The 23,606-nt window shown below is 48.3% G+C and overlaps 2 protein-coding genes across 4 annotated transcripts in view; both read left to right on the forward strand.

The window, feature by feature from the left end:
- The window catches only part of FLT4 (fms related receptor tyrosine kinase 4), a 60,540-nt gene extending 47,900 nt beyond the window's left edge, over positions 1-12,640 (forward strand). The window contains exons 19-30 of one of the 2 annotated variants that reach the window (XM_069773214.1): positions 961-1,074; positions 1,312-1,400; positions 1,697-1,844; positions 2,414-2,508; positions 2,853-2,975; positions 3,405-3,516; positions 3,794-3,893; positions 4,394-4,499; positions 5,444-5,583; positions 6,269-6,389; positions 7,169-7,254; positions 8,634-12,640. In XM_069773214.1, the coding sequence (XP_069629315.1) occupies positions 961-1,074; positions 1,312-1,400; positions 1,697-1,844; positions 2,414-2,508; positions 2,853-2,975; positions 3,405-3,516; positions 3,794-3,893; positions 4,394-4,499; positions 5,444-5,583; positions 6,269-6,389; positions 7,169-7,254; positions 8,634-8,853 (1,454 nt within the window). In that variant the 3' untranslated portion in view covers positions 8,854-12,640. The remainder of the gene's footprint in view (positions 1-960; positions 1,075-1,311; positions 1,401-1,696; positions 1,845-2,413; positions 2,509-2,852; positions 2,976-3,404; positions 3,517-3,793; positions 3,894-4,393; positions 4,500-5,443; positions 5,584-6,268; positions 6,390-7,168; positions 7,255-8,633) is intronic. The other variant, XM_069773215.1, reaches the window with a different exon arrangement.
- Positions 12,641-15,660: 3,020 nt separating this feature from the next.
- The window catches only part of RNF130 (ring finger protein 130), a 43,107-nt gene continuing 35,161 nt past the window's right edge, over positions 15,661-23,606 (forward strand). Inside the window, exon 1 of one of the 2 annotated variants that reach the window (XM_069772702.1) lies at positions 15,661-16,710. In XM_069772702.1, the coding sequence (XP_069628803.1) occupies positions 16,449-16,710 (262 nt within the window). In that variant the 5' untranslated portion in view covers positions 15,661-16,448. The remainder of the gene's footprint in view (positions 16,711-23,606) is intronic. The other variant, XM_009921355.2, reaches the window with a different exon arrangement.

The following is a 23,606-nucleotide window of genomic DNA, read 5'->3' on the forward strand; positions in this document are numbered from 1 at the left end:
CAATCCAGAGTGAGATTTTAAGCTTTTATAGCCACTCTTTCAAACAGGCATCCAGAACATTATTCTGTAATTTGGCACCCAACAAAATACTGAGGCAGTCTCTGGCCAGCAGTAGCCTGTATGTGGAAACTGAGTCATGGCTCATCTCAGTGGCACTTAATCACTGCAAGCATACAGATGATCTGCACAGCAATGGCAGAGAGAAGCCTGGCTGTGCAAGGTTGCTTTACAGTCCTTTGAGGCGTGGCTCTCAACTCACCCACCAGCTGCAGTTCAAGAGGATGCTTCTGTCTCTCAGACTAAATTTACAAACTCCCAAGTAAGGCAAAATGCATATGGGGAAGCAGAGAAATCTGAAAAAGGCACACAAAACCAGAGAACAAACCCTGAGGGTAAACCAGAGGATCAAGAGTTGGTGCGAATTAGGCACTCAGAGAAAATGCAGTACAGAGAGCTGGCAGGGGCACAACACTGTGTTTGCTATTGGAGAGGAATCATAAAAAGATATTCTGGGTTTGAGCTGAGACAGCTTCTATCTTCAGTCATGATCAAAAGACTCAAAAGCCTTTTGTTTCTAATTTTCCTTCAAATTGTTTTATGGCTTTTTATCTCTGTTTGGAGGCCAAAAGGGCAGAGATTCAAATGTGTATGTAAGCCTCAAGTGATCTTTTTCCCTGCACAACTATCACAAGGAAAAATATGCTGGGCACAGGTTGTCTTGTCCTTTGCTCTGGGTTCCTGTGCCTGCAGGGAGCACCCTACGTGTTACAGCAGGGATCCTGGGAACTCCAGACAAGGCTCTGACATTTCATATGGAAACATGCAATAACAAAATGTACTAAGACTTTGGGGTTGCAGTCTCCTCAGCAAGACTCACATTAACACTCTGCTAAGAGAAGGGTGGTGAGAGTGAGTGACAAGCTATGAGGAGGCATCATGACATGGTCTGTGTGTTTCCAGAGGGAGCTACTGCAAGTGAGCACAAGGCACTGATGTCAGAGCTGAAGATCCTCATTCACATCGGGAATCACCTCAACGTGGTGAATTTGCTGGGTGCCTGTACCAAACCCAATGGTAAATATCCCAGGGCAGCAGGCTGTGCCTGCTCCCAGAGATCAGTGCTCATCCCCTGTGTCCTTTCTGCTGGCCGCGTGTGTGATCACAGGGACTGTGGGGATGTTATCGGTGTGTCTGTGAGCACTTAGGGCAGGTGCCACAGCTCAGCGGGGCTGCACGTAACATGAGCTGGGGCAAATTCTGACCATCCCAAGCCCTTACCTCTTCCCCTGACCTTTGGTGTCTCCTCACCAGGTCCTCTCATGGTTATTGTTGAGTTCTGCAAGTATGGAAACCTCTCCAACTATCTGCGGACCAAGCGGGAAGGATTCAGTCCTTACAGGGTAAGTAGCTTCCTTTGCCCCTAGGAACCTGTCTCACGTCTAGGGAAAGAAGACGTGTAGCCTGAAACATGATCTGACAGTGGGACAAAGACACCCTCTGTCTAGCAACAGATCAACTTTACACAGTGATCTTGGTTCATGTGCACGTTGGGGAAGTAATTTCTTTCTGCCATGGAAGATAGGTGCTTCCAGGCCAGAATTACAGTCTGAGAACAGGAAAAGACTGTGCAGCTTGTGGGTGCAGGGGTTACAGTGTGTGTTGCCTGCTGAGGTTTTTGTTTTGGTCTCCTTGCCAGGAGAAGTCTCCCAGGCTGCGTATTCAGGTCCAGTCCATTGTGGAGGCAGTGAGAGCAGACAGGCGGAGTCGTTCTGGGACTAGCGACAGCGCTATCTTCAACCGCTTTCTGATGCACAAGAGCCAGACAGCGCAGCCGATCCAGGAAGGTAATACTCCAGCCTTGGAAGCAGCTCCTCACCTGGCCCACCAAAGAAATGCCAGACTTGGCTAGCTTGGGGAATGGGTAGGGCATGACAGTGGGGAGCTGGGACCCAGCCTTGGAGCTGATCACTCCACTGTTGCATGTCAATTCCCTGAACAGGGCTATTACAGTCATCTGTTGTCTCTTGTAATAGGCTCTCAAAACCCAGGAGGGAGATTAAATACCTTTGGACTTTTTTAGCCTAAAGAAAGGACAGTCGAGGGAGATCTCAGTGGGTCCTCCCTAGGACAGGAATGATGAGCTGACTTTCAAAGTCCCTCCAGCCCTGTTCCCCACAACTCTAACTGATGTGTGCTGGAGGCTAGACTCATTCTCCTCATACTTGAGCGGGTTCCTGCCATGTGCTTTCTGCCACCTAAGCAGAAAATCCTGGAGCGGAGCTGATTACTCCAGTCAGCACTGAGGACTAGCTGTATCTCACCAAGGGGCTGATTGTATCCCACAGTCCTGGAAAGAGGCAAGGATAACAAAAGACCGCTCACTGTCTAATCATTTTCTTGTACTCCTGGACAGTGGATGACTTGTGGCAAAGTCCCTTGACAATGGAAGACCTGATCTGCTACAGCTTCCAAGTGGCACGCGGCATGGAGTTCCTGGCATCCCGAAAGGTGAGTTCACTCTTTCCTTCGCTCCCCTCTTCTTTTGTGCATGCCTGACCAGAGAAGGCCTGCCTACAGCCACTTTACAGGTGACACAGAGAGAGATTCAGTGATCTGCCTCACTTCTCAGGAAGTCTGAGGTAGCCCTCTGTACACAAAGATGGGAAATTAGTCTTCTTGCATTTCATCCTCTCCTTAACCATCTCCTTTTGAAATTTTTATCTTTAGCTCCCTCCCACTTCCACCATTCCTCCATTACAGCTCAGGTTCACGAGGGGAGGGGGGTGCTCTGTACTTTCTGGTGGTGGTTACTGTCCCTCTGATTTTGCGCCTTCCTCTTTGTGTGCCTTCAGTGTATCCACAGAGACCTGGCGGCTCGCAATATCCTGCTGTCAGAGAACAATGTGGTAAAGATCTGTGACTTCGGCCTGGCACGGGACATCTACAAGGACCCTGACTATGTCAGGAAAGGCAGTGTGAGTGCCATCTTCTCAACCTATATACAGATTAGGCCCCCTTGAGGTGTTCATAATCTACTCTGGGGATGGAATAAACTGAGGAAAAGGTGAAAAAGGAGGAGTGGAACCACTTGTGTGGCTGGGACCCAGAACCATTGGCCCAATGATGTATGTGCTATCCTCCTCCTCCACCAGCAGACCTCTGTCTCCTTCCTTCTGCCTCTCAGCCTGTTGTTAACTTAGTCGTCTTTCTTTATACTCTTTACTCCGCCTTTCAGTGTCTTCATCCCTTCCTCTGGCCTAACCAAACCTCCATTCCTCCATGGAGAGAGGAGCAGGGCTATCAGCTCTGGTTTCCTTTCATTCCTTTCATCCTGTTGCTACAAGAAGGGCTGTCCTGGGCATGTCCCTAACTGAATGCTTGTGCCTTGCCTCTCCCTCCTGCAGGCCCGTCTCCCACTGAAGTGGATGGCTCCAGAGAGCATCTTTGACAAGGTCTATACTACCCAGAGTGATGTCTGGTCCTTTGGGGTCCTCCTCTGGGAAATCTTCTCGCTAGGTGAGTGCTAATGAGGGTGATGGGAAGAGACGTCGATGTAGGCAAAAAAAATATGGAGGCCATATCCACCCATGAACAGAGTGATGGGGAGACAGGCATGCAGAGGTGGCCTCCAGCTCACTGAGGCAGAGGAGCCTGTCTCAGGCAGCACCGAGGACATGGGCTGTTTATGAGAAGTGACCACATCTCCCAGTGTTTGGGGAGGAAGGGCAGTCTCAGAAGGACTGGCTTCTGATGGCACATTTCATGTTCTCACCCCTCTTTGAACCTCCTTTAGGGGCATCTCCGTACCCTGGAGTCCAGATCAATGAGGAGTTCTGCCAGAGGCTCAAAGACGGTACCAGGATGAGAGCCCCAGAGTACGCCACAGCAGAAATGTGAGTCAGAAACCTCACAGATCCCAGCACTGGTCAGAGCAAAGCCCTCTGTGGGATGGTAGAAACTTCCCAGATTCCAGCATAGGGCAGGACAGGCCCCTCTGTGGGATGCAAAGACCTTTCAGCCAGCATGGGGGACAAGCCAACACATCCTTCACGCCAGGCCACTGCCTGGAGGGCAAGACAGATGGGTTTGAATCAGGGCTATCTAGGTACCCTTGCATACCCACACTGGGATGGGTCTGTAGGTGGGCAATGTGCTTTCCTGCTCCGAAGGGTATCAGAGGTGTCCGAATTAGCTCCTTGTGCACTGTTATATTCAGTGCATAATGAACCAACCCCTCTTTCAGTAGGTCCATGTGGCCAGTGTGCTGGGGGGTGCTGAGCTCTCCTTCACGGTGCAGGTACATGCTGTCCCAGTGGGTACCACATGGGTAGGAGCTGCTGAGTGCAGTAGGAGGGGGTTTCTGTGGCATAAAAACAGCATCTCTTCTTGGCAGTTACCGTATAATGCTGAGCTGCTGGCATGGTGATCCCAAGGAGAGACCAACTTTCTCCGACCTGGTGGAGATACTAGGGAACCTTCTTCAGGAAAACGTCCAGCAGGTGAAAACCTCTCTGTGTCCCTGCTCAGCTCCAGACAGCTCTCTCTTTTCACACTGCTAGCTCCCTCACTGTGCCCTCCTCTGACTCCCTCGCCAATGCAATACCTTTGCATAGGCCAAGGGATAACACAGGGTTTCCTGGACGTCTGTTTCCCAGAGCTACTGGAGAGCTCATTTCTGCAATAGCCCTCTAGCTGCATCCTAATATAGCTCCACTCTTTGCAGGGTGGGTGCCCTCTCAGTCGTCATTCCAGTATTTCCATCCTAATACCCAGATGATTATTTGAAATTTTTCAGCTGAGTCAAGGCTCTGGCACTCCTGCCTCCCACACGCTTGCATAATGAAAACCAGGACTTCACCAGAGTTTCTGAAACTCTATCCTTAGATCTAAATGTCAGGGCCATGTGAACCAAACAACTGTTCCATTACAGCAGTCAGATATACAAATTTCTATGAAACTATTACTAATCACTGCCATGCAGTAACTCACCAGGACTTTTAACTGTGATGAGTGTGCAGCTCTGATTTTAATATTTTCTTGATGTTCCCTTTCGTAAGATGATAGCTAAATGCTTAAATATGAGTACTGTCTCATCCCAACATCCCTAATTTTAACCTTTGAGCACTGGATCCCAGCACAGGCATGACTAAGCTGCAATGATGTGCCCCCAGAGCACATGCTCTGCCCATGTAGGCTAGAGAACTGTAGGTGCCATAGGACTGGGTTGTTTTCCTCCTCACACACACCTACCTGCACCTGCAACATTCACAGCTGCTTAACGCAGAGGGCACAGAAATCTCCAGCCAGATATTTTGTCCCAGAGAAACAAAAGACATGAACCAGAAATTTTCCTCCCCAACTCTGACAGCTTCTTCTTGTAAAGCCCTTTCTTGTGGGAAAGCCCTCCCCTTCTTGTAAGGCCACTCACTCTTCTTCCTACCAGGAAGGGAAGGATTACATCCCGCTGAACGACTCTCACAGCTCAGAAGATGATGGTTTCTCCCAGGTGCCTTCCTCTGCCCAGCAAAACTCAGATGAAGAGGACTTTGACATGAGGATACGCTGCCACAGCCTAGCAGCAAGGTGAATCCCCTCTGAAAAGGGCAGAGAGCACCCAGTAGGCAGCCAGCAGCCTGAGCTGTAAGGGAGCCTGAGACATATGGGGAGAACCCTGTAGCAAGATGCTGGAAAAATCCCAGGTGATCAGGTGTGATCAAGCATTTACGCCATAACATCTTGCTTATAAAAGCAAAATCACTTTCCTTTGCTGATGAGAAAGAGCCCTTGATGTGTAAGCCTATGACATTCCTTCTCCTGCCTCCAGCTACACATCCCACTAAAGGCATTGTGGCCCATCGGGTAGATGAGGAGAGAAGGTGTCAGCTGAGCCTCTGCCCTTCTGCTAGTGCAGAAGCTTCATCCTGTCTGTTCTTAACTAACCCAAACAATTAGGCCTAAGCTTCTTGTCTCCTGGGAGCTGTGATGATAGTGTGATGCCTGGGATCTAGATAACATTACTGTACTTATCCAAAGCCCAGAGGTAATCAGGGCCTGATGCAATCAGGAAGTCTGGGTGCTCCCCACTGCAGAAGTAGTATGGGTTTAAGAGGCCTAAGGTGACCCCTTTCCCCTCCCAAAATCCACCATTTAGGTCATCTGCCTCCCTGCATACTTTGGTTGCAGGGAGAGGAGGTTGGGTTCAGGTTCTTTTTATTCAGGGCATTGACTCTGTTGGTTTTTACTGAATACAGTATGCTTCTGTCGGCAGATACTACAACTGTGTCTCGTTCCCTGGTTGTTTGACGGGAGGAAATCAGATCAGATGTCCATCCAGGATAAAGACATTTGAAGAGTTTCCCATGACACATACAATGTACAAGGCACACCCGGTGAGTAGCACCTGAATGGGGTAGAGCAGGGGGCAAAAAAATGTTCAGCTGTTTCCTGACACCTTTGCTGTTAAGATCATGGAAGGAAGATCACTCCTATCTAATGTCAGTCTGTCTGTGTCATTCCTGTTCAGTCCGTCCAGTCCTATGCACATTCATTTCTCCACCTGGCACATAGGGGTTTCTCTACAGCACAGCTTGTACTGCCTGAGTGTGAAATAGGGAGGTTAGATCTACAAGCAAGGACTATAAAGGACCTCACTGAAGAGCCTGCTCTTCACCCTTCTCAAATCTGTAAACATGGCCTGGTTAAGCATGCTGAAATCCAGACAGGACTAGGTAAATCCAGAGCGCTTGTCTGTACCTCCCCTATCTTGACCCACATGGCAGTGTGCAGTAGGAGCCCTCCTGGCCTCTCCAAACTGGGCTGGTACTTCTATAGTGGCAAAACTTATGTCGTCTCCTTAGTCTTAGAGGAAAATCTCACCTCTCACAGATTTGATGGTAATACATCTTCCAGGTAGGGAGCACTCTTTTTTTTCCCCAAAAAAGTGGTACTGAACTGCACACACAAATCCTACCTTTGTACATACTGCTTTTAAGAAAGCACCTAAGAAAATCAGTTCCAGCAAGACCATAAAGCATGCTGGTAAAGTGCCCCTACTCCTTTTTTCCCATCACAGATACACATGATCTCATCTCCTGAATGATTCCTCCTCCCTTCCCACTCTGATCAGTCGACAGGGATGTTACTGATAACTCCTGTTGCTTCCTTCCAGGACAATCAGACAGACAGTGGGATGGTTCTGGCATCTGAGGAATTTGAGAGGATAGAAAACCGACACAGAAAAGAAGGTGGATTCAGGTACTCCTTAAGTCTAGCCACTCAGACCTCCCTGCTGCCAAATGCAGTGAGACCAGGAGGCAGCTCTTGGTGTCTCCTTGTAGGGTATACCTCTTGGGGCTCTCAGCAGCAGCAGGGCTGTGGGCCCTGAGCCAGATAAGTCCATGCACACATTAATGAGAGGCAAAATGCACGAAGAACAGACCTGCCTGCTGCTTCCTAGGGTTTAAAAATATGAACTGTGCCCATTCAATGAGAATGTGTCCATTAAGATAATGAGGCACAGTGGAGTGACAGTGTTAATAAGATTTTCAATGCTTATTGACATTTTCTGGTGAAATATGTCAGGGCTTGTTCAAGCAGTGGCAGGTGGGATGGATGGAAACTATGTGGCTGCCACCTCCCTCTCCCAGCCCTGACCTATGTGGTACAGGGCCCCGATGTGGCATTGCAGGGATGGTACAGGCCTTAGGACTTCCTGCGTGCCAGTACTGAGCCTGGCAGGTTGAGCTGGCATTCTCAGTGCTGAGGATGTTATGGATGGTTATGTACTTGCACCAGGCTTGGAAACTGGGCAAGAACCTGTCCAGCTTATCTCTGCTTGGTGCTGGAGCAGCCTGGGACCTTGTCTCCATGACAGTGTGTTGAGTGAGCCATGTCAGCTCATGTGTAGACAAGACCAGTCCCAAGCCTCTTCCTCTCCTCCTCTGCCTCCCAACATGAAATCAGACTGGTCATTGTCTTTCCCTTAGCCATAGCCCTGTGGTCTCTCTGCTGTTGTATCAGACTGTCTCCTGCTTCTTGTCCTTGTCCTCTTTTCCTTAAGGCACGTTCCTGTTGTCTCCTACAACATGGGCTACCGGGTGTCCCGTCTCCTGGAAAACACTGCCCTCAAACCTCTCCTTGAATGTGTCCCTGCCCTCGCTCTTGTGACTTCTTGCCAGTCACCTGGTATTGGCAGGTGCTGAGATGGGATTGCTGATTTCCTCCCACATCTTCTTCGTCATCTTCCTTCATTTCCTTTCCCCCATCCTGGCTGTTGGTTTGTATCAGTTTCTGTTACTCCTGCCAGGTCTAGGACCAATAGAGGCAATGTCTCTTGTCTCTCCCTGCTCATTGGGGTCCCAACCCTTCCCTGGGCTTCCCAAAGGCATCTAGAAGAGCTGAAATAACTCTGTCACTGGGTTATGTGCAGATTTTTCACAAAACGTACAGGCTGTGCTTAGGTTTAGAACAAGGCCTGGTGTTGTGCTTTGAAATGGAGGTGTAGGTCCGTTCCTGACCCTGCCTCTGCCCCGTGCATTAGCAGATGGTGTTTCCTGAAGCTGGGATCTCTCTAAGCAGGACAGAGGCTTTCCAGGAGTGCTCAGTTTGATCTTCTGTGTCTCTCTCCCTCACAGCAGTAAAGGGCCCAGCCGAACTGCGGAGCTGCCAGGGCAACAGTCGGACCTGCGGGGCAGATGTCGGCCATCATATGGGTCCCAAGCCGGAGGCCAGACTTTTTACAACAGTGAATACGGGGAGCTGTCAGAACACTCTGAGGATGGCAGCTGCACCCCGCCTGGAGAGGGGGCCAGTCCCCCCACTCTCCACGCTTCCTTCTTCTCTGAGCAGTACTAATGGCATCAGGCCCTGGAGGCGCCTGCCAAGGCAACCCTCTCACCCTCAAGGCACGTCATCAGGGTCACTCAGAGCTTCTCCTTCAACCTATGCCCAACCCCAGCAGGGAACCTACCCCAAACGGATGGGGAACACTAATGTCCTTGGAACCGCAGCATGATGGCCCACGCTGCACCTCCAGCTGCAGCTTCCCCGTGCCAGGACTGGAAGGAGCACCTCGCTGATTCCTCACGTTTCTTTTCTTCCTGCGGCTCAGACAGATGCATTCTGCCGGCGAGTGGGTGCCTGTGTTCAGCACTATAGCACCTTCTGCCTAGCATCCAGCCTCCACTCAGATCAGCTTCCCATTCAGAAAGCCTATTTCAGGTCAGATATAAATAGACCTGTCTTAGTCTCAAGTTTCTTCCTGGTGTGCAGTCTGAATGTTTTTCCTTGGATTGCTTCCTCCTCCTCTCCTCATGATGTCAGCTGCTGAGCTGTGGAGCAGAATCAAAGGGAAGAAATCCCTAGTGGTATTAGGAGCAAGAGCAGGACATTTAAAAGAGGTGTACGGAGACATCCTGAGGGATCTTTGTAAATGTTCATGCACACTTCATTCCAGGTAGGTGCCAGCCTCTCCATCTCCTCTGCAAGCAAGACCCACATCCCTCTCATCTCTGCTGGGGGAAAACCTGTCAATCTGCCTTATCACCAGGATTACTTTAGCCATCTCAACACAGCTAGTGCTGAGTAGGTCAGCAGCTGATGGCTACAGTCCTCCCAGTGAGATAAACAGCAACTATTTTTGCAGGCCCTGTGAAAAACAGGGGTTTATATGATCTGTGCTGGGAGCTGGTTACTCACAGGTCTGCTGCTCTTGCCTTCCCCTTCTCCCAGAGCAGTGCTGAGATCATTTGTTGCTCGAGTGAGAAATTAAAGCAAAGCTGTGTTAATTTCAGCTGGCTTCTAAACATAGAGTGAAAATGGGTTGTTTGCTGGGAGGAAAAGGATCAAAGTGGTAGGGAGTGAAATGTTTATTTTCAAGTTACTGCAAGGGTTTTGGAAACAATGGAAGGAACAGAGCTCCAGCAATGAGGTGCCCTGGGTTGCATCCCCTTGTGTGTTGGCATCACTGAGCATGTGGAGGGCGGCACCTGGCCAGGGCTCAAGCCCCAATTCTCCTGCATGGACTGTTCTGCACCATGACGTTTCCTCTCTGCCCGATGGGCTCCTCTCCAGTTTCTGTTGCAGAGCCGCCAGCACAGTGTACCTATCTCTGGAGGATTGAGGAACATTTATTTGCTAAGGAAACATCCCATCACTTGGGCCTTTTGTTTCTAAAAGGTACCACGTGAATTCAGAGCTCTGGGGAACCTCCGCAGCCCCTCTCTACAGATTTCTGCGCTGCTGCCTCACCACTTCCCACCTACTTCTTTCCATCCTGCTCACAATCCGAGAGCTCAGCCACAGAGCACAGTTACGTCACCGCCAGAGGAGCCTGGGTGAAGAGGCTCATCTGAACAGCTTGTCATCATCTCTTCTCCCACATGCCCATCCGTGGCTGGCAGAGCTCCTTGCACCAGGGCATCTTAGCACCGGGGAGTTTCTGCTTGTGGGCCACACCTCTGTGCACAGAGCCAAGGGTTTGGTTTGGACTCTTTAAATTGTGTTTCCTGTCAGACGTACTGCTTTCCCAAACTGTGTTTCTTTTCCAGCAGAGGGTTTTATGCATTTCCTGACGTGAGCCTGTGAGTCCTTACGGATGACTTTCCCAAGTCTTAATTATAGTTCTCCGCACAAGTGTAATGGGGAGATTTATTTAGCACATGGGAAATGCATGCCTGTCAATCAGATTCTCTAAGCCTGTGCAGAGCGCTTAATGTGCCCCTCCCTTTTCGCGTCAGCAGGATGACATGGCTGTGATTTCCATGGCAAAAAGAGGCACAAAGCCAGACCAGCTTGAGCCAAACTGGCTCAGGATGTGGAATTGGAAACTGCATGTGACAATGAATTCCCTGAATTCTACTGGTGTCCCCTGAAGTTGCCAGGAATTTAAACATCTTTAAGTAATTGTTATGACTCAGTAAGAATCCTCTGGCAGGAGATGCTGGAGAGCCAGGCCAAGGAAGTAGGACAGCCAACAGAGTGTAGACCAGACCAAATTCTCCTGCCCTTATCTTGCCCTGGTTTTTGAACTGGTGGTTCCCTGACAGAAGGAAGGCTGCATGTGCCCCATGCTGCTGGAGGTCTCCACCAGCATTCACATGGGTGGAAGGTGACAGACGGCTGAGTTAAATTCAGGCTGCTTGCTGGGTGACATGCATCCAAAGGACCCAGGCTCTCTTGTTTCCAGTGCTTCACAAACAGTTCTCTGCCTGGAAACACAGCCCCATCTGAGACAGGGCCCCAGAAAGAGCCCTATAAATAAAATAGTAGTTGAAAAACAAAATTCCAAAGTAGCTGCAAGTCCTTGTCCTTATGTGAGGGATAGAAACGTACTAGCAAAGCCCGACACTTTCAGGGCACGGGCAGGATTCCTCAGCAGAAAGAGGACAGAGGCATCTGAGTGCCCTGGCTGGCTGTCAGCACTCCCAACCAGCCAGGACAGCTGCACTTTGTCTCTAAGGTTCAGCTGTAAATTGCCCACAAGCATCCTTGTGGAGAAGGGTTACTTCATTAGAGCCATTGTTAAGATCCCCTGCTTCACTCTGGGGAAAGCACTGGTGTGGCACCTGGTTTTTGAACATTACAATCATTCGACTCCACAGAAGTTTATTTTCTCTCTTTTGCACCATCTTGATGGGGGGGGTGTGTGGAATCAGATCCTATTGTATCTGCATCAACAGTGTGGCATGAACAATGCAGCCATGATACGAGCAAATGCTGGCTCCTCTTCAGACACTCCTGCTGCTGAAGAACAATTGTAGTGTGGGATATTGAAGTGCTGTTGAGACAATCGTACTTTTGCTGTCTTAAAGGTGTACTAAAATTAGAGTGTACAAACCTGATACCATTCCCCACACTCTTGTGTTATTTCTGGCATTTTTTTCTTTACAGTCTCCAGATAAGCATGAGCATGAAATGAAGCTGGTCTGTTTTGGTTTTAAGATGTGAGGCAACAGTGTTGTCTGTCTTTCCACAGCAACAAAGGAGTATTTCAACTTTTAAAAGCCAGGGTTCAATAATTGTGCCTGCTACGTTCACAATGCACTCTGTTTTGTTTGGGCTTTTTACTGGAACTCAACATTGAAGCTAAGCTATTTATCATCCTCCTCCTTTAAAATGACTGTTCCCTGTCTACGCGCAGTCTCATTTTTCCTTACAAAGTGTTGGTGTTGAGAGGACATTCCTCCCTCACGAAAACAGAGTGTTGGGTCCCCTACTTGCAAATACATGTGTGTCTTTGAAGAAAAACCTGTGTATCAAGTAACGCTTCATTTATATTGCAATATTTTAGCCTGGTACCTGTTGTTGCTACAGCAGCATTCAATGTTTCAGTGGGCTGCCTTTGAAGCAAGTAGGTTACAACATGGGTTATGTGCGAGTACAGAAGTGTGGTCTGTGTGTGTGAGCGTGTGTTTTGTGGGTGCGTGTGTGGGTGTTTGCATGTGAGAAGTTTTCCTACCAGTCAGCGTATGTGAGTGTTTATAACTCACGTTGAGTCTTGTCTCTGGAAGTTCACGGTTATGTATCAAACCAGTTAGAACACTGCTTTCTTTCCTCTCCTCCTATAGTACTTGTTATCCTTTGTCATTAAGAGTTTTGTTGTAATATCTAAATGTGAAAACGAATAAAGTCATAACTGGCAGCGGCTCTTTGCTTCCTGGAGGCCACCGCTGCCGCTGCAGCGCTCCCGGCTCCCCACGCAGCACCGGGCAGCCCGACCCCGGCCTAAGCAATTAGCACATTTCGGTTTTATTATTTTTACTTTTGTGTCGCTTTGCATTTCCCCGCATCCTCTAGGAAACAGCTGGCCTTTGTGGCATTTCCATCCAGGATGAAGCTCGGTCTTTTCTCATGGTGAAGGCGGATATGCTTTGGTTAAGCTTGCTGACAGGAGCCGCCGACCCCACCGTCCCCGCTGCCATCTCCCACAGACCCGCCACCCTTCCTCGCCGCCTCGTCCCCGGAGTCTGGGACCCCCCCCCGGCCCCTCCTGCCCTCCTTCACCACACAGCGCCGGGAGGGACCGACGGCGGCGGACACCACCCGTCCCTCCCGGACACCCCCTTCTCCTCAGCGCCCGGAGCCCCCGTCCCCAGGCGCCGAGGCGAGGCCCTCAGCGGGCGGAGGGAGGCGCGGCGGAGGCGCCCCGCAGGTGGCGCCATCATCCTGGCGGCGGCCGCGGGTCCCGGGGCAGAGCCCGGGCGGGAAGATGGCGGCGGGTGGCGCCGCGGGCCTTTGGCAATGTAAAACCTGACAGGAAAGCGAAGGGCGGGCGTGAGTCACGGGCGGGATCTGGGCTGAAGGAAGTGTTGCGCGCCCGGGGAGCGCTGGAAATGGAACATAATGGATTTATGACCATTTCCCCCCAAAAATCACCAGGAGCTGGGGTGAAGCCTGAGGCACGGCTCCCTCCTCACCCCTGTGGTGACCTGCAAAGACCCCAGTACCATTTGCCTGCCAAAAAAAAGGCCCCCTGAGGAGCGGCCACTGGCAGAGGCATGGCTGTCCTATGCAGGGTGGGGAGACGTGGTGGTGTCCCCTCAGCTCCGGCTTGTCCACCACCATCCATCCCTTCATCCAGCTCCACCACCAATGAAAGCGGCCAAAAGGACATTTTAGCTCTCCTCTCCCCATCCAGGGTCCCATCCATCTGGGGAACGAAGAGATCGAAGCTGCTTTAATCATGAAATACCCCATTTTTGTGCATCCTGGAGCAGCGCTCAGCTGCTCCTCTCCTGGGGCCACGAGCCCTCTGCCGCTCCTCTCCTGCCTCCCAGCCTGTCCGTAGGAGAGGAGCGGCTGAGGGCTCGTGGCCCCGTGTGTGGTACAGAGCAACCTCCCTGCTCTTGTTCCGTGAGGAGGGATGGGACCAAGTGGACAGCCCTCACACAGGGAGTCGAGCACGGCAGACCACCTATCGCCAGCAGAAACGCAGCCCAGAGGAAACTGGACAGGGCAAAATGAAAAGCAGCTTTTTGTTGTGGTTAGAAAAGGGAACTGGGAAGTCACAGAGTGGGCCCTTCAGCTTTTTTTTGTTTCTAATGTGGCCAGTGAATGTTTTCTCACTGCTTTTCAAAAGTGCTTTGAGATCCTTCTTTGAAGGTCAATGCAGTAATAGCAAGGAATCCTTCAGGTTCCTAGGACTCCGTGGCCCCTTCTGAGGACATTTCAGCAATAAAGCACATCACTTTGCATCGAAATGATGCAGAGCTCTTACTGCTGAAAAATCAAACTACTGTCTGCACTGCAAGAACGACGGCTCCAAAACATGTTATGCACGGTGCATTATCAGTGTGTTTACCACAACTCTCACCCTCTGGCTGGGGTGAAAGTTTGGGTGAAATGTTGAGGGGCCATTAATAGCATCTGGTTCCTCACCCAGTATTAACCAAGAAGAGCAAAATTAAATTTAAAAAACGTGGAGGCAGAACATTCAGCTGCCATTTCAGAACCATTTCCTGGATTGTACTGACATTTCTACAGAGCCTTTCATAAACAGCTTCTCAGAGGATTTTACAGAGCCAGACACTACATGCCTTTAGCAGAGCCCATAGGTCCACTCTGCTCCGAGATGCAGGTTTGCAAGCCTGCTGCTTTCCTTGGGAATGGCACGGGTCTCTCCAAGGGCAGGATTACAACCACCACTTGCATCTCAACGAAATAAACAGACTATGCTTTGATGGTGTTATCTTACACGCACATGTGACCAGGTGCATCGCAAGTGGATAAATTACAAAACCTTCCAAAAGAGAACAGTTTAATAAGATACTTAGGTTAAACACCAGACTTATCGCAGGGCCTTCCCGAGCAGCTGGGGAAGTCACCAAGGAGACCGTATCTGAAAAGAACAGCAGCACAGCTATTTGTTCAGAAATTTAGAAAATATCCTAACTCACAGCCCTGCAGTACTTGTTTTCTTTGCCACAAATAATTTGCAGATAGTTTGCCTTTCAAAGTCCAAGGCAGCCATTACGTTATTTTGTTACATCTCTGAACAGGCTTAAATCCTTAAACTATGATGATAGTTAAAGACAGAGTAACTCATCAAGTCCTGTTTTACAGTATTTCATGGGATTAATGTTTATTTAAACATTTAAGTGTTTGTAAGATTTCCCATTCTAGTACACCAGAAGTGAGTAGCTCTGAATTGGGTAGAGTGACCACATCCTGACACAGAGGCTGTGTTCCTGCCCCAACAGCCCTTTCAGCGTTAACTGGACAGACTGAACACGCTCCACCTCTTTTTCACACATACAGCCCTTTTCCCCCCCATTTCAGAGACCCTTTTAAACCGCCTCTCGTATCTTTTTGATGGCCAGCGCTCCCGATCTGGAAATCAACGACGCCGAGGAGCCACGGGAGCCCGTATGTGTCCCTACATCTAATTCCTTGAAGAGCCGCGGGTCGCTAGAGCCAAGCGTTCCTTACAGACGTCGCTGAGGCACCAGGAGCGGCCAGGCCCGGGCATAGGCTCCCCCGCTCCCCAGCTCCCACCACCGCCATGGCCGCCCTCCTCCACGCTGCCACGCCCCGGTGACGTCACTACACAAAGCACCGCCCACCTCCCCGCGAACCCCGCCCCTTCACGGGCGTGGCTTTCGCTCCTAGCCCCGCCTCTCGCCCTCGTGGCGCTGGGCGGGGCGTGACGCGCCTGCGCAGTGTGAGGAGCGCCGGGCTGCAGTCGAGGCGCCGGGCGCGGAGCCGGCGGCTTGAGAGCGGCGCGGCTGCGGGAAGGCGCGGGGGGCCCGGCCGCCCCCGGGACGGGACAAGCCGAACCGAGCTGAGCTGAGCCGAGCCGAGCCGAACCTAGCCTAGCCTGGAGCGGCGGCCACCCGCTGCGGCTGCCGGCCCGGGCAGCGGGATGCGCCGCCCGCCGCACTAAGGCGGCGACGAGCCCCGAGGCGAAGCGAGGCGGTGCGGCGCGCCGAGCCGAGCCCAGCCTGAGGCGAGCCCCGCGGCCGTGTGTGAGCGCGACTGAGGCGGCGGCGGCGGCGGCTCCTCCCGGCGGCTTTCCTCGGGGCCGTCGCGGGGCTGTGCGCGGAGGGGGCCGCGGCGCCGCCCCCGCCTCCTCCCCTCCCCTCGCCCGGCACGGGCAGAGGCAGGTGGGCGGCCGGGGCTCCCCCGCGGCGGCGGGCGGGCGGGCGGCATGAGCGCGGCGCCCTGAGGGGCCGGCGGAGAGGGGGTCGCCCCGAGCAACCTCCCCCACCACCACCACCCCGGGGGGCCGCCTTCGACGGATCGGACTCGGCCGGGACCTGCCATGACTCCGCTGGCTCCTCCCATGGCATGAGCCCGTGCTCTCCTCCCCCCCCTCCGCCTGCTTTCGGTCTTTCTCCGCTCCTGGGCTGTCAGATGGGATAAAACACACCCGGGCGTGTGGGGCTCGGCGCTGCCGCGGGGGAAGCGGCGGAGGCAACGGGTGACGGCCGTCGGTTCGCCCGGAGTCGAAGATGAGCTGGCGGTGGGCTCGCCAGCACCGGAACGGCGGCTCCTCCGTCCTGCTGCTCCTGCTGCTCTGGCACTGCTGGGTCCGGCCGGCCGGCGCCGACAACGCCAGCCAGGCGTACTACACCGCCCTCATCAACGTGACGGTGCTGAGCCCCGAGCGCGGCGGCCCCACGCTGCTGAGGATCGACCGCGGCCGCTACGGGCAGGATTCCCCCAAGGTGGAGGTGAAGGGCCTGCTGGTGGCTCCCGTCCCCATCAACGGAGGTAACGCTTCCTTCGCAGCCGTCGGTCGCTTGCTGTCGGGTGCCTGCTCCGCAAGGCCTTTGTCTGAGCTTTGCAGACTTTCCTAGAGAGCTCTGACGAACGAGGAGGAAGAACTTGCCCGCAGGAAAATTAAAAAAAAAAAAGAAAAAAAAAAATCCATGATCTGAGAGCGCTGGCTTTAATAAGGGCTCTGTGAAGCATGGTGTGTTTCCCAGCATGGATGCCAGCAGGCTAGTCCTATTGAGCGATGAAAGTGTTATTTCTAAACTAATTCCAGAGAGTCGGTAGCGATAGTTAACAGGATTCAGTGTCAGCGTTGCCATGAATCTCGGAACAGCTGCATAGCTATCTCACCGTGATAGATATGCATCTGGATGGCTTTTGGAGCTGCACGAAGTCATGGTTGTTCAGTGTACGTTTCTTAAAAATGCTGTTTAAGCTGTCCATCGAGACATGGAAGGACTGAAGCCGTCAAGCTGTTACTCTCGTGGCCAGTCCAAAAGGCACTTGTTTGCGGTACTGAACGCTGTGTAGTGCTTTCAAATAAGTTTTCTTTTTATTAAGCGAAGCTGTTGTCCATCGATTGTTTTTTGACAAATGTTGGGTTTTATAGAGAACACTAATTTAAACAAGTGAGAGTATTGTCTTGATTTCTGCCCGAAATGAAATCAACTGCTTCAGTCATAGTGATGTGGTTTTAGGGGTATCTTATTTTGAAAACCCTTCTTGACATTATCTAAACTGCCATCTTTAAGAAATGGATCGCTTGATGGATCACAGTGGTCCCAGCCTGTCTCCTGGACACTAAACCTCTGAATAATGCATTAAGTGAAATAATGTAGTCAGTTAAGACTAGACTCTTAAGTGGTGAATATTAAGAGTTTTTTAAAAGAATTGATAAGGCAGAACTACTGTATTATTAAAAGCTTTTGAGAATTTACCAAGTCTTAAGATCAGGAAAATACTTTGATGCTTCTTCAGAACAAAATGCATCCTACTAGGCAGCCTGCTATAAGCTTCTAGTATGTATGAAGCAGACTGCATCAGTAGATGCTTGCCAGTTTCATTGAAGCTCAGCTTCATTAGCTTTACAAAGTGTTAACTAGAATATATTAATTCAGCATATTTTGGGGTGGAAGGGTGAGGAAGCAGAAATCGTTGAGCAAGTCTACTGTAAAATGATTTTCATTTGTACTTCAAATCCTACCTTCACCATGCTCTCGCAGTCAGCTATCATCAAATATGCTCAGTCTTTCTTCTGCTTCCTGGTATTCCTCACTTAAACACAGACACCCCAACTGCCATATGAAATTGGGAGGCTGTCCTGAAAGTGTTAGGCACGTAAACACTGTTGTTGCAAGTAGTATTTCTAGGGTTTTTAAAACTGCTGTCCTTTAATATATCCAAGGTATCAAAATGCTTGATTTTTTTTTTAGTAGCTACATTTTGTCAGTAAAAACTTTTGATATTAATTACTTTTTAACCTGCTTCCGTAACTTTTTCTGCTTTCTTCTGATATGGTCTTCACTGAAGTGTGATGAAAACATTGAGGAAGGCTGGCAGCATTTTTATATCTTACTGCTAAGTATTATGATGAATAACTTCTGTGAGGAAGCACAGCAGGAATCATGGAAGTGCAGACCTCAATTTCTGCAGTTTTGACATGCTGCAGTCATTAAAGCTTTGCCATCAGTTGTTGGGGAGATTCAGTTTTGTTCTTCTGTTTGTCAACAGAAGACTGTTAAAGCAAAGACTGCAGCAGTTGTCTTCCTTGAAAGTTCTTCTGAATTGTTCTGTGTAGGTTGTTATATAGTACGCATTTTATTTGAATTTTGCTGAGGCGCGCTTCATCTGGCTTAAAAATATTTCATGTAGTAGGAGAGACCGGAATATCTTATGCTTTTAGTTAAGATGTTCTTGAATGCTTAAGGGTCTTATGTTTGTATTCTTCTGCTTTTTTCTATCTAGCTCTGATAAGACGATGCTGTCATGCTGAAAGTAATTGCTCTAATGCCTTTTTATCAGCCTGCTAATATTGCTGTAGAACTTGTTTGCAAAATGTTTTTTTCTGATAGCTCTTAACACGAGTAGCTAGCACCAGCCTCTGCTGTTAGAGCAGTAAATGCTCTACCCCGGTTCTCATGTATCCTAAGAAGAAACGACTCTACAACTGTTAACAACTATATCTGAAGATACCTTGACTTTGAAAGTGCTTTGATGTCAAGCATTCACCCATTTATGGGCTATCCCTTGAAATTTCCATAGACGTGGGTCATCTGTTAGCACCTTGATGGTGTAGACTGGGGCATCCATGTTTTAGAGCTGAAATGTCCTTAATGTCACATTTTGCATGCTGTGTTAAGAAAGGATTCATTGCCTGCAGGTAAATAAATGAATTTACTAATTCAAGATTTGGGGCCAATGATCTGCTGCTGAACGTACACCATTTGTAATAGCACAGCCTGTGATTTTAAGTGGTGTGCTCTGCAGTGGTTTTTTGTTAACGTGTTCTTGATTATGCCCAATATTTTATATACTATTTTTGAAGTTGCCAGTCCATGTGATTACACATCCTTTAAATCTCAGCGCAGAATGATATTTCAGTCGCTTCTCCTGTTTCTTTAGCAGAATTCCTTTAATCAAATTCAACCTTGTCATGCTAATACATGTATTAAAACTCCCTTTTCTTTTTATAGACCTCTGTATGAAATTGATACTGGCTTTCAAAAGCGATGTTCCCCTGCAAGTGATATGGCAGTAATTCACATGACCGCTTGTGAATGTGACTTGTGAAAGTGTAGCTCCAGCAAGCTGTCGGTCACAGTTGCCACTGGGTGTAAATACAGCAGCTGTGTACGCATCTCTCCAAGTGCATTAATGCACCATAGCTGCAGAGTTTCTCTATTAATCTCTCTTCCGTTCTTCCGCTTCTAGTTCCTTTTCTTACTGCCTTTAACTTGTTAGTTTTTTGTCATGACTTAAATAATTTCCTATTAGAAGAGCTTTTTAAACAGGTTCTGGATATGAAGATTATCAGAAAATGCTCCTCTCGTTCTGCATGGAAGGGTAATAGCAAAATGCGTCTTCACAGCCTGATGCAGCTTTTCTGATAGTTTAGTTCAGGTTTATATCATCTCTTTGGTGACGTTACTGAGCATTTCTCATTCAGTCCTGTCCCCAGTTATTTGTGACTTTCCGGAACCACGCATTTCAGCGCAAACTTCTCACCGTAGCTGCCTAGGTACTTGTGGCAGTGTCTGTACACGCACTGTGTAAGCATTCAGCCCTGTGCCACTCTAGTGACCTCTGCTCTTAAGCATCTTTGGTATTAGGTGCATGACACCAGTTGTGGTGCTGACCTTTAGATGTCAGGCATACTCCTCTTGCTATGACAAACCAAACCAGAAGCCATCAAAAAACTCACTTTAACAGTTCTTGGTAGAAACTTTGGCTTAGTTCCCTCAGAAATGTTCTCCACGGTGAACAGGACTCTTCTGTAACTGTTGAATCTGGGTTAGTGCATGTCTTTCTGGGTTTGGATACAGAGTTGAGGAGTAGAGTCCCGTGTCCTCTCAAAAGTCCCCTCGCAGATGGTCGGACTTTGCCGGGAGGTGAGGTTTTGTGTGGCTTGGGTAGTGGGATGCAGGCAGGGTGATTAGGACTGAAGATGGGACTGATAGGAAGTTAAATAGCAGCAGACTCAAAGCCAAACGTTAGGACTCGCTGAGCCAATAGGCCAGGAATGAGGGGGTGGAAAGGGACTGGAGTCTAAAGGGCGTGTGGGGAGGTGATGGTTGTATGAAAGCTGCATTGGAGAAAGAGCTCATTGAAAGGGGAGATCCCTGCTGAAGGGGTAGTAGGGTTGTGGCTGGGCAAGGAGACTGAGAATTTGAGGAAAAATGTATGTTAGAAAAAGGTGGAAGTGGGGAAGAAATAATATTGGCACAGTGTTAGGAATGGAGGTGTATCTTGGCATGGTACTGTAAGTATATCATTTTGTAGCATCTGACACTTCATAAACATGTTGTGTGAACAAGTTTTAGCTGCAGAAGGTTTAATATGCCAGTTTCCTGGTAACTGTGGAGCTTTAGGTAACATTCAGACAGAATTTTGTGTTCCTTTCTGGCCCAGAATCCAAAACAATAAGCTATAGGAAAATGCAACAAGCAAATACATCAGTAGAGTAGTGGAAGAAAAATCTTGTGCCATGCATCTGTCTTTTACCATTGGTCTCAGTATCCAGCCTAATTAGTAGTTACTAATTGATAACAAAAGTGGAGGTTATATATTGGAGTTTATAGCCAAAATTGTGGTATACTTACTGAGCTAACAAGATTAAATCTGAACTATTACAGGACTCTTACAAGCTTCAGTGATTTTCTTTTGTTTAACTTAGTCCCTGAAACAAGATCACCTCTTGTTCAAAGAGTTTCTTTTAGTGTTAAAGCCAGCTTTCGTCAAAGCAATTACCTGAAATAGCCCTTGAAAATAAAATATTGCTGTACATAACTCATTGACATAACTTTTAAAAAGTGGAAATTATAAGTGGCTTGAATAAGGACTATATTGATAATACAAGTAGTAATGCATTGAAAGAAAAGATATATACTACACATATTAAACCCTAATGGGACAGCAAATAACTAGTACCCTTTGTTGAAATAAGAATCAATCAGTGCTCCTGTGTAACTTCTGTAAATTTGCCAGCTGAATTCCTTTTCTGGAAATTTTATCACAGGATTATAATTAATGTGTTGCACAAGGCTGTCTGTTTTGCCAGTCAGGTGTGCTACGTAGCACCTGCCTGGGCAGTGCCTGCTGGAGGGAGGGAGTGCTTTGGGGCACAGGCTGCATGGCACTGCATCTGCCCCTGTGCTGTTTTCCTTCCCAACGAGTCTCTTGATCTGCTGCCCCTCAAAATATTGGTGGTGTCTCTCCACCTGTTGTATTACAGTGATTGAAGGTCAGACTTTAAAATTATTTCTGTATGTGTAGCTGAGATACACCAGCTCTGGCAACTGTTACTGGTTTCAGAGAGTAGAGTATTAGCTAAGATGCAATCAGTATCAAGGTATCTGACCTTTTTTTTACAAAAAGAAAAAAAAACATGGAATAAAATAGTTAATGCCCAGGGTATGGGATCATGGCACTGGCCCTTTTCTGTGAAAAGGGGACAAAGTCTGATAACAGTCAATGCAGCAACCTTGGCTGAAGTGGGACGTCACAGCTACATTCTAAGTAATGGAAGAGCAACATAAATGCACAGTATATGAGAGAAAGCAAATCCAGTCACGGTTCAGAAGTAGAAGGAGACAGTCTGCATTCAGGCAGGTGCGTGCTTACTTCTGACAGAGCCTCTGACAGCTAACCTATTAATTTCATTTTTGCTACCACAAAATGGCTGTCCCTCTTACAGGGGGAAGGCTAAAGGACCTGGCCAAGCAGTTGGAAAAGATGAGGACGAAAGTACTGTTGCTATTCTAATGTAAGCTTGCCAATACTAATTCAGTAGTTGAATAAGCCTGGTTGAATCTATTGCATTATTAACTTACTTTCACATGAATCCTTAAAATGCTGTCACAAACATTAGTCCTTTAGCAGGAAGCGCTCTTGAATTTAAAAACAATGCTTAAAGAGAAACAGTTACATGCAAGTTGAGCACTCCTGTGTGTTCTGCTGGAGGAAACTGAAGCTTTCCAAAAGTCGAGAACAAAGATGCAGCCTAACGGTAGATGCTTAAATCGCAGCTGATTCCTCTGTTAAGAGACTCTTTGGTGTTGGGGCTTACAGTAGGAAGGGATATATTTACAACAACATTGTACATAGCTCTTTAACCCAGCAGGCTGCCACTTCTAACAGAAAATTGGTTTTTTGCCAACACATTCATGGTACATAGGTAGACATGGAGAAAGGAAAGGCAGAGTAAATAACTTATATTTCAAATAAGCCAGAAGAGTAGCACACCTATAGGGAAACATACTTAGATGGCTTTCTCTATGCTTATCTTCTGAAATTACGGAATTACATGAGTGACTTCTGATCATGTCTTTTTATGTGCAAGTGATTTGTTTTAGAATAACTTTAACTTAATGTGAAGTTGCTTTTCATTCTGGCATGGACATCATCCAGGTAATACTTGCAAGCCCTAGTCTTTTAGGTCCTAATTGGACTTTGGACAACAGACCATAGATGGCATGATAATGGAGAGCTATTGATGATGATTCTTGCTGACTCTGTTCTTTATCTATGTCCCTTACAAAGCCAACTGATGTGCCTGAGATGTTAGGTGTGTAGCAGATGTTTTATTTTAGCCAGCTCACTATGCTAGAAGGGTGACTGTGATTATAAGACTTTTACTCTTTTCAGAGTGTATTAAGTCTACTGAAAAGATGAGCGGAAAAAGTCAGACTTTCCACTATTGTTCCTGAACTTTCTTCAGTTAAAAGTGAAAAGATTACTTAACATTTGTATGGTGTAATAGGATGCTAATGTAAAGAAATGTGGGTTGTAACTTTTTATTAAGTCTCAAGTGACTTGCAGTTACTCAGTTCAGGTTTATCTAAAGCAACCAGATTTTCCGTAAAGTTTTTGTATTATTTAAATAGTACTAAAAGAATATTGTCAGCTGTTAATTTTTCATCGGGACATACTGAAACTACCTAGTCAGGAATAACATGCTGTATGCATTTGAGTGGTGTTTGTTGGTCTATATCTGGAAAGCTTTTATCTCTTAATATCTTGTTTCCTAATCCTGTTGCTCTATCCAGTAACATTTCATAGCTCTGTCCACAGCTGAAAGAGACTTTGATCTCGACCATGTAGAAAATTTTGTACTACGTTTCCCACAGATGCGATTTCTGTTCTCTCTTACTGCTTTCTCTGTCAGTTTTTATATT

This window comes from Haliaeetus albicilla, chromosome 27 (genome assembly GCF_947461875.1).
Source record: "Haliaeetus albicilla chromosome 27, bHalAlb1.1, whole genome shotgun sequence".
Lineage (NCBI taxonomy): Eukaryota > Metazoa > Chordata > Aves > Accipitriformes > Accipitridae > Haliaeetus > Haliaeetus albicilla.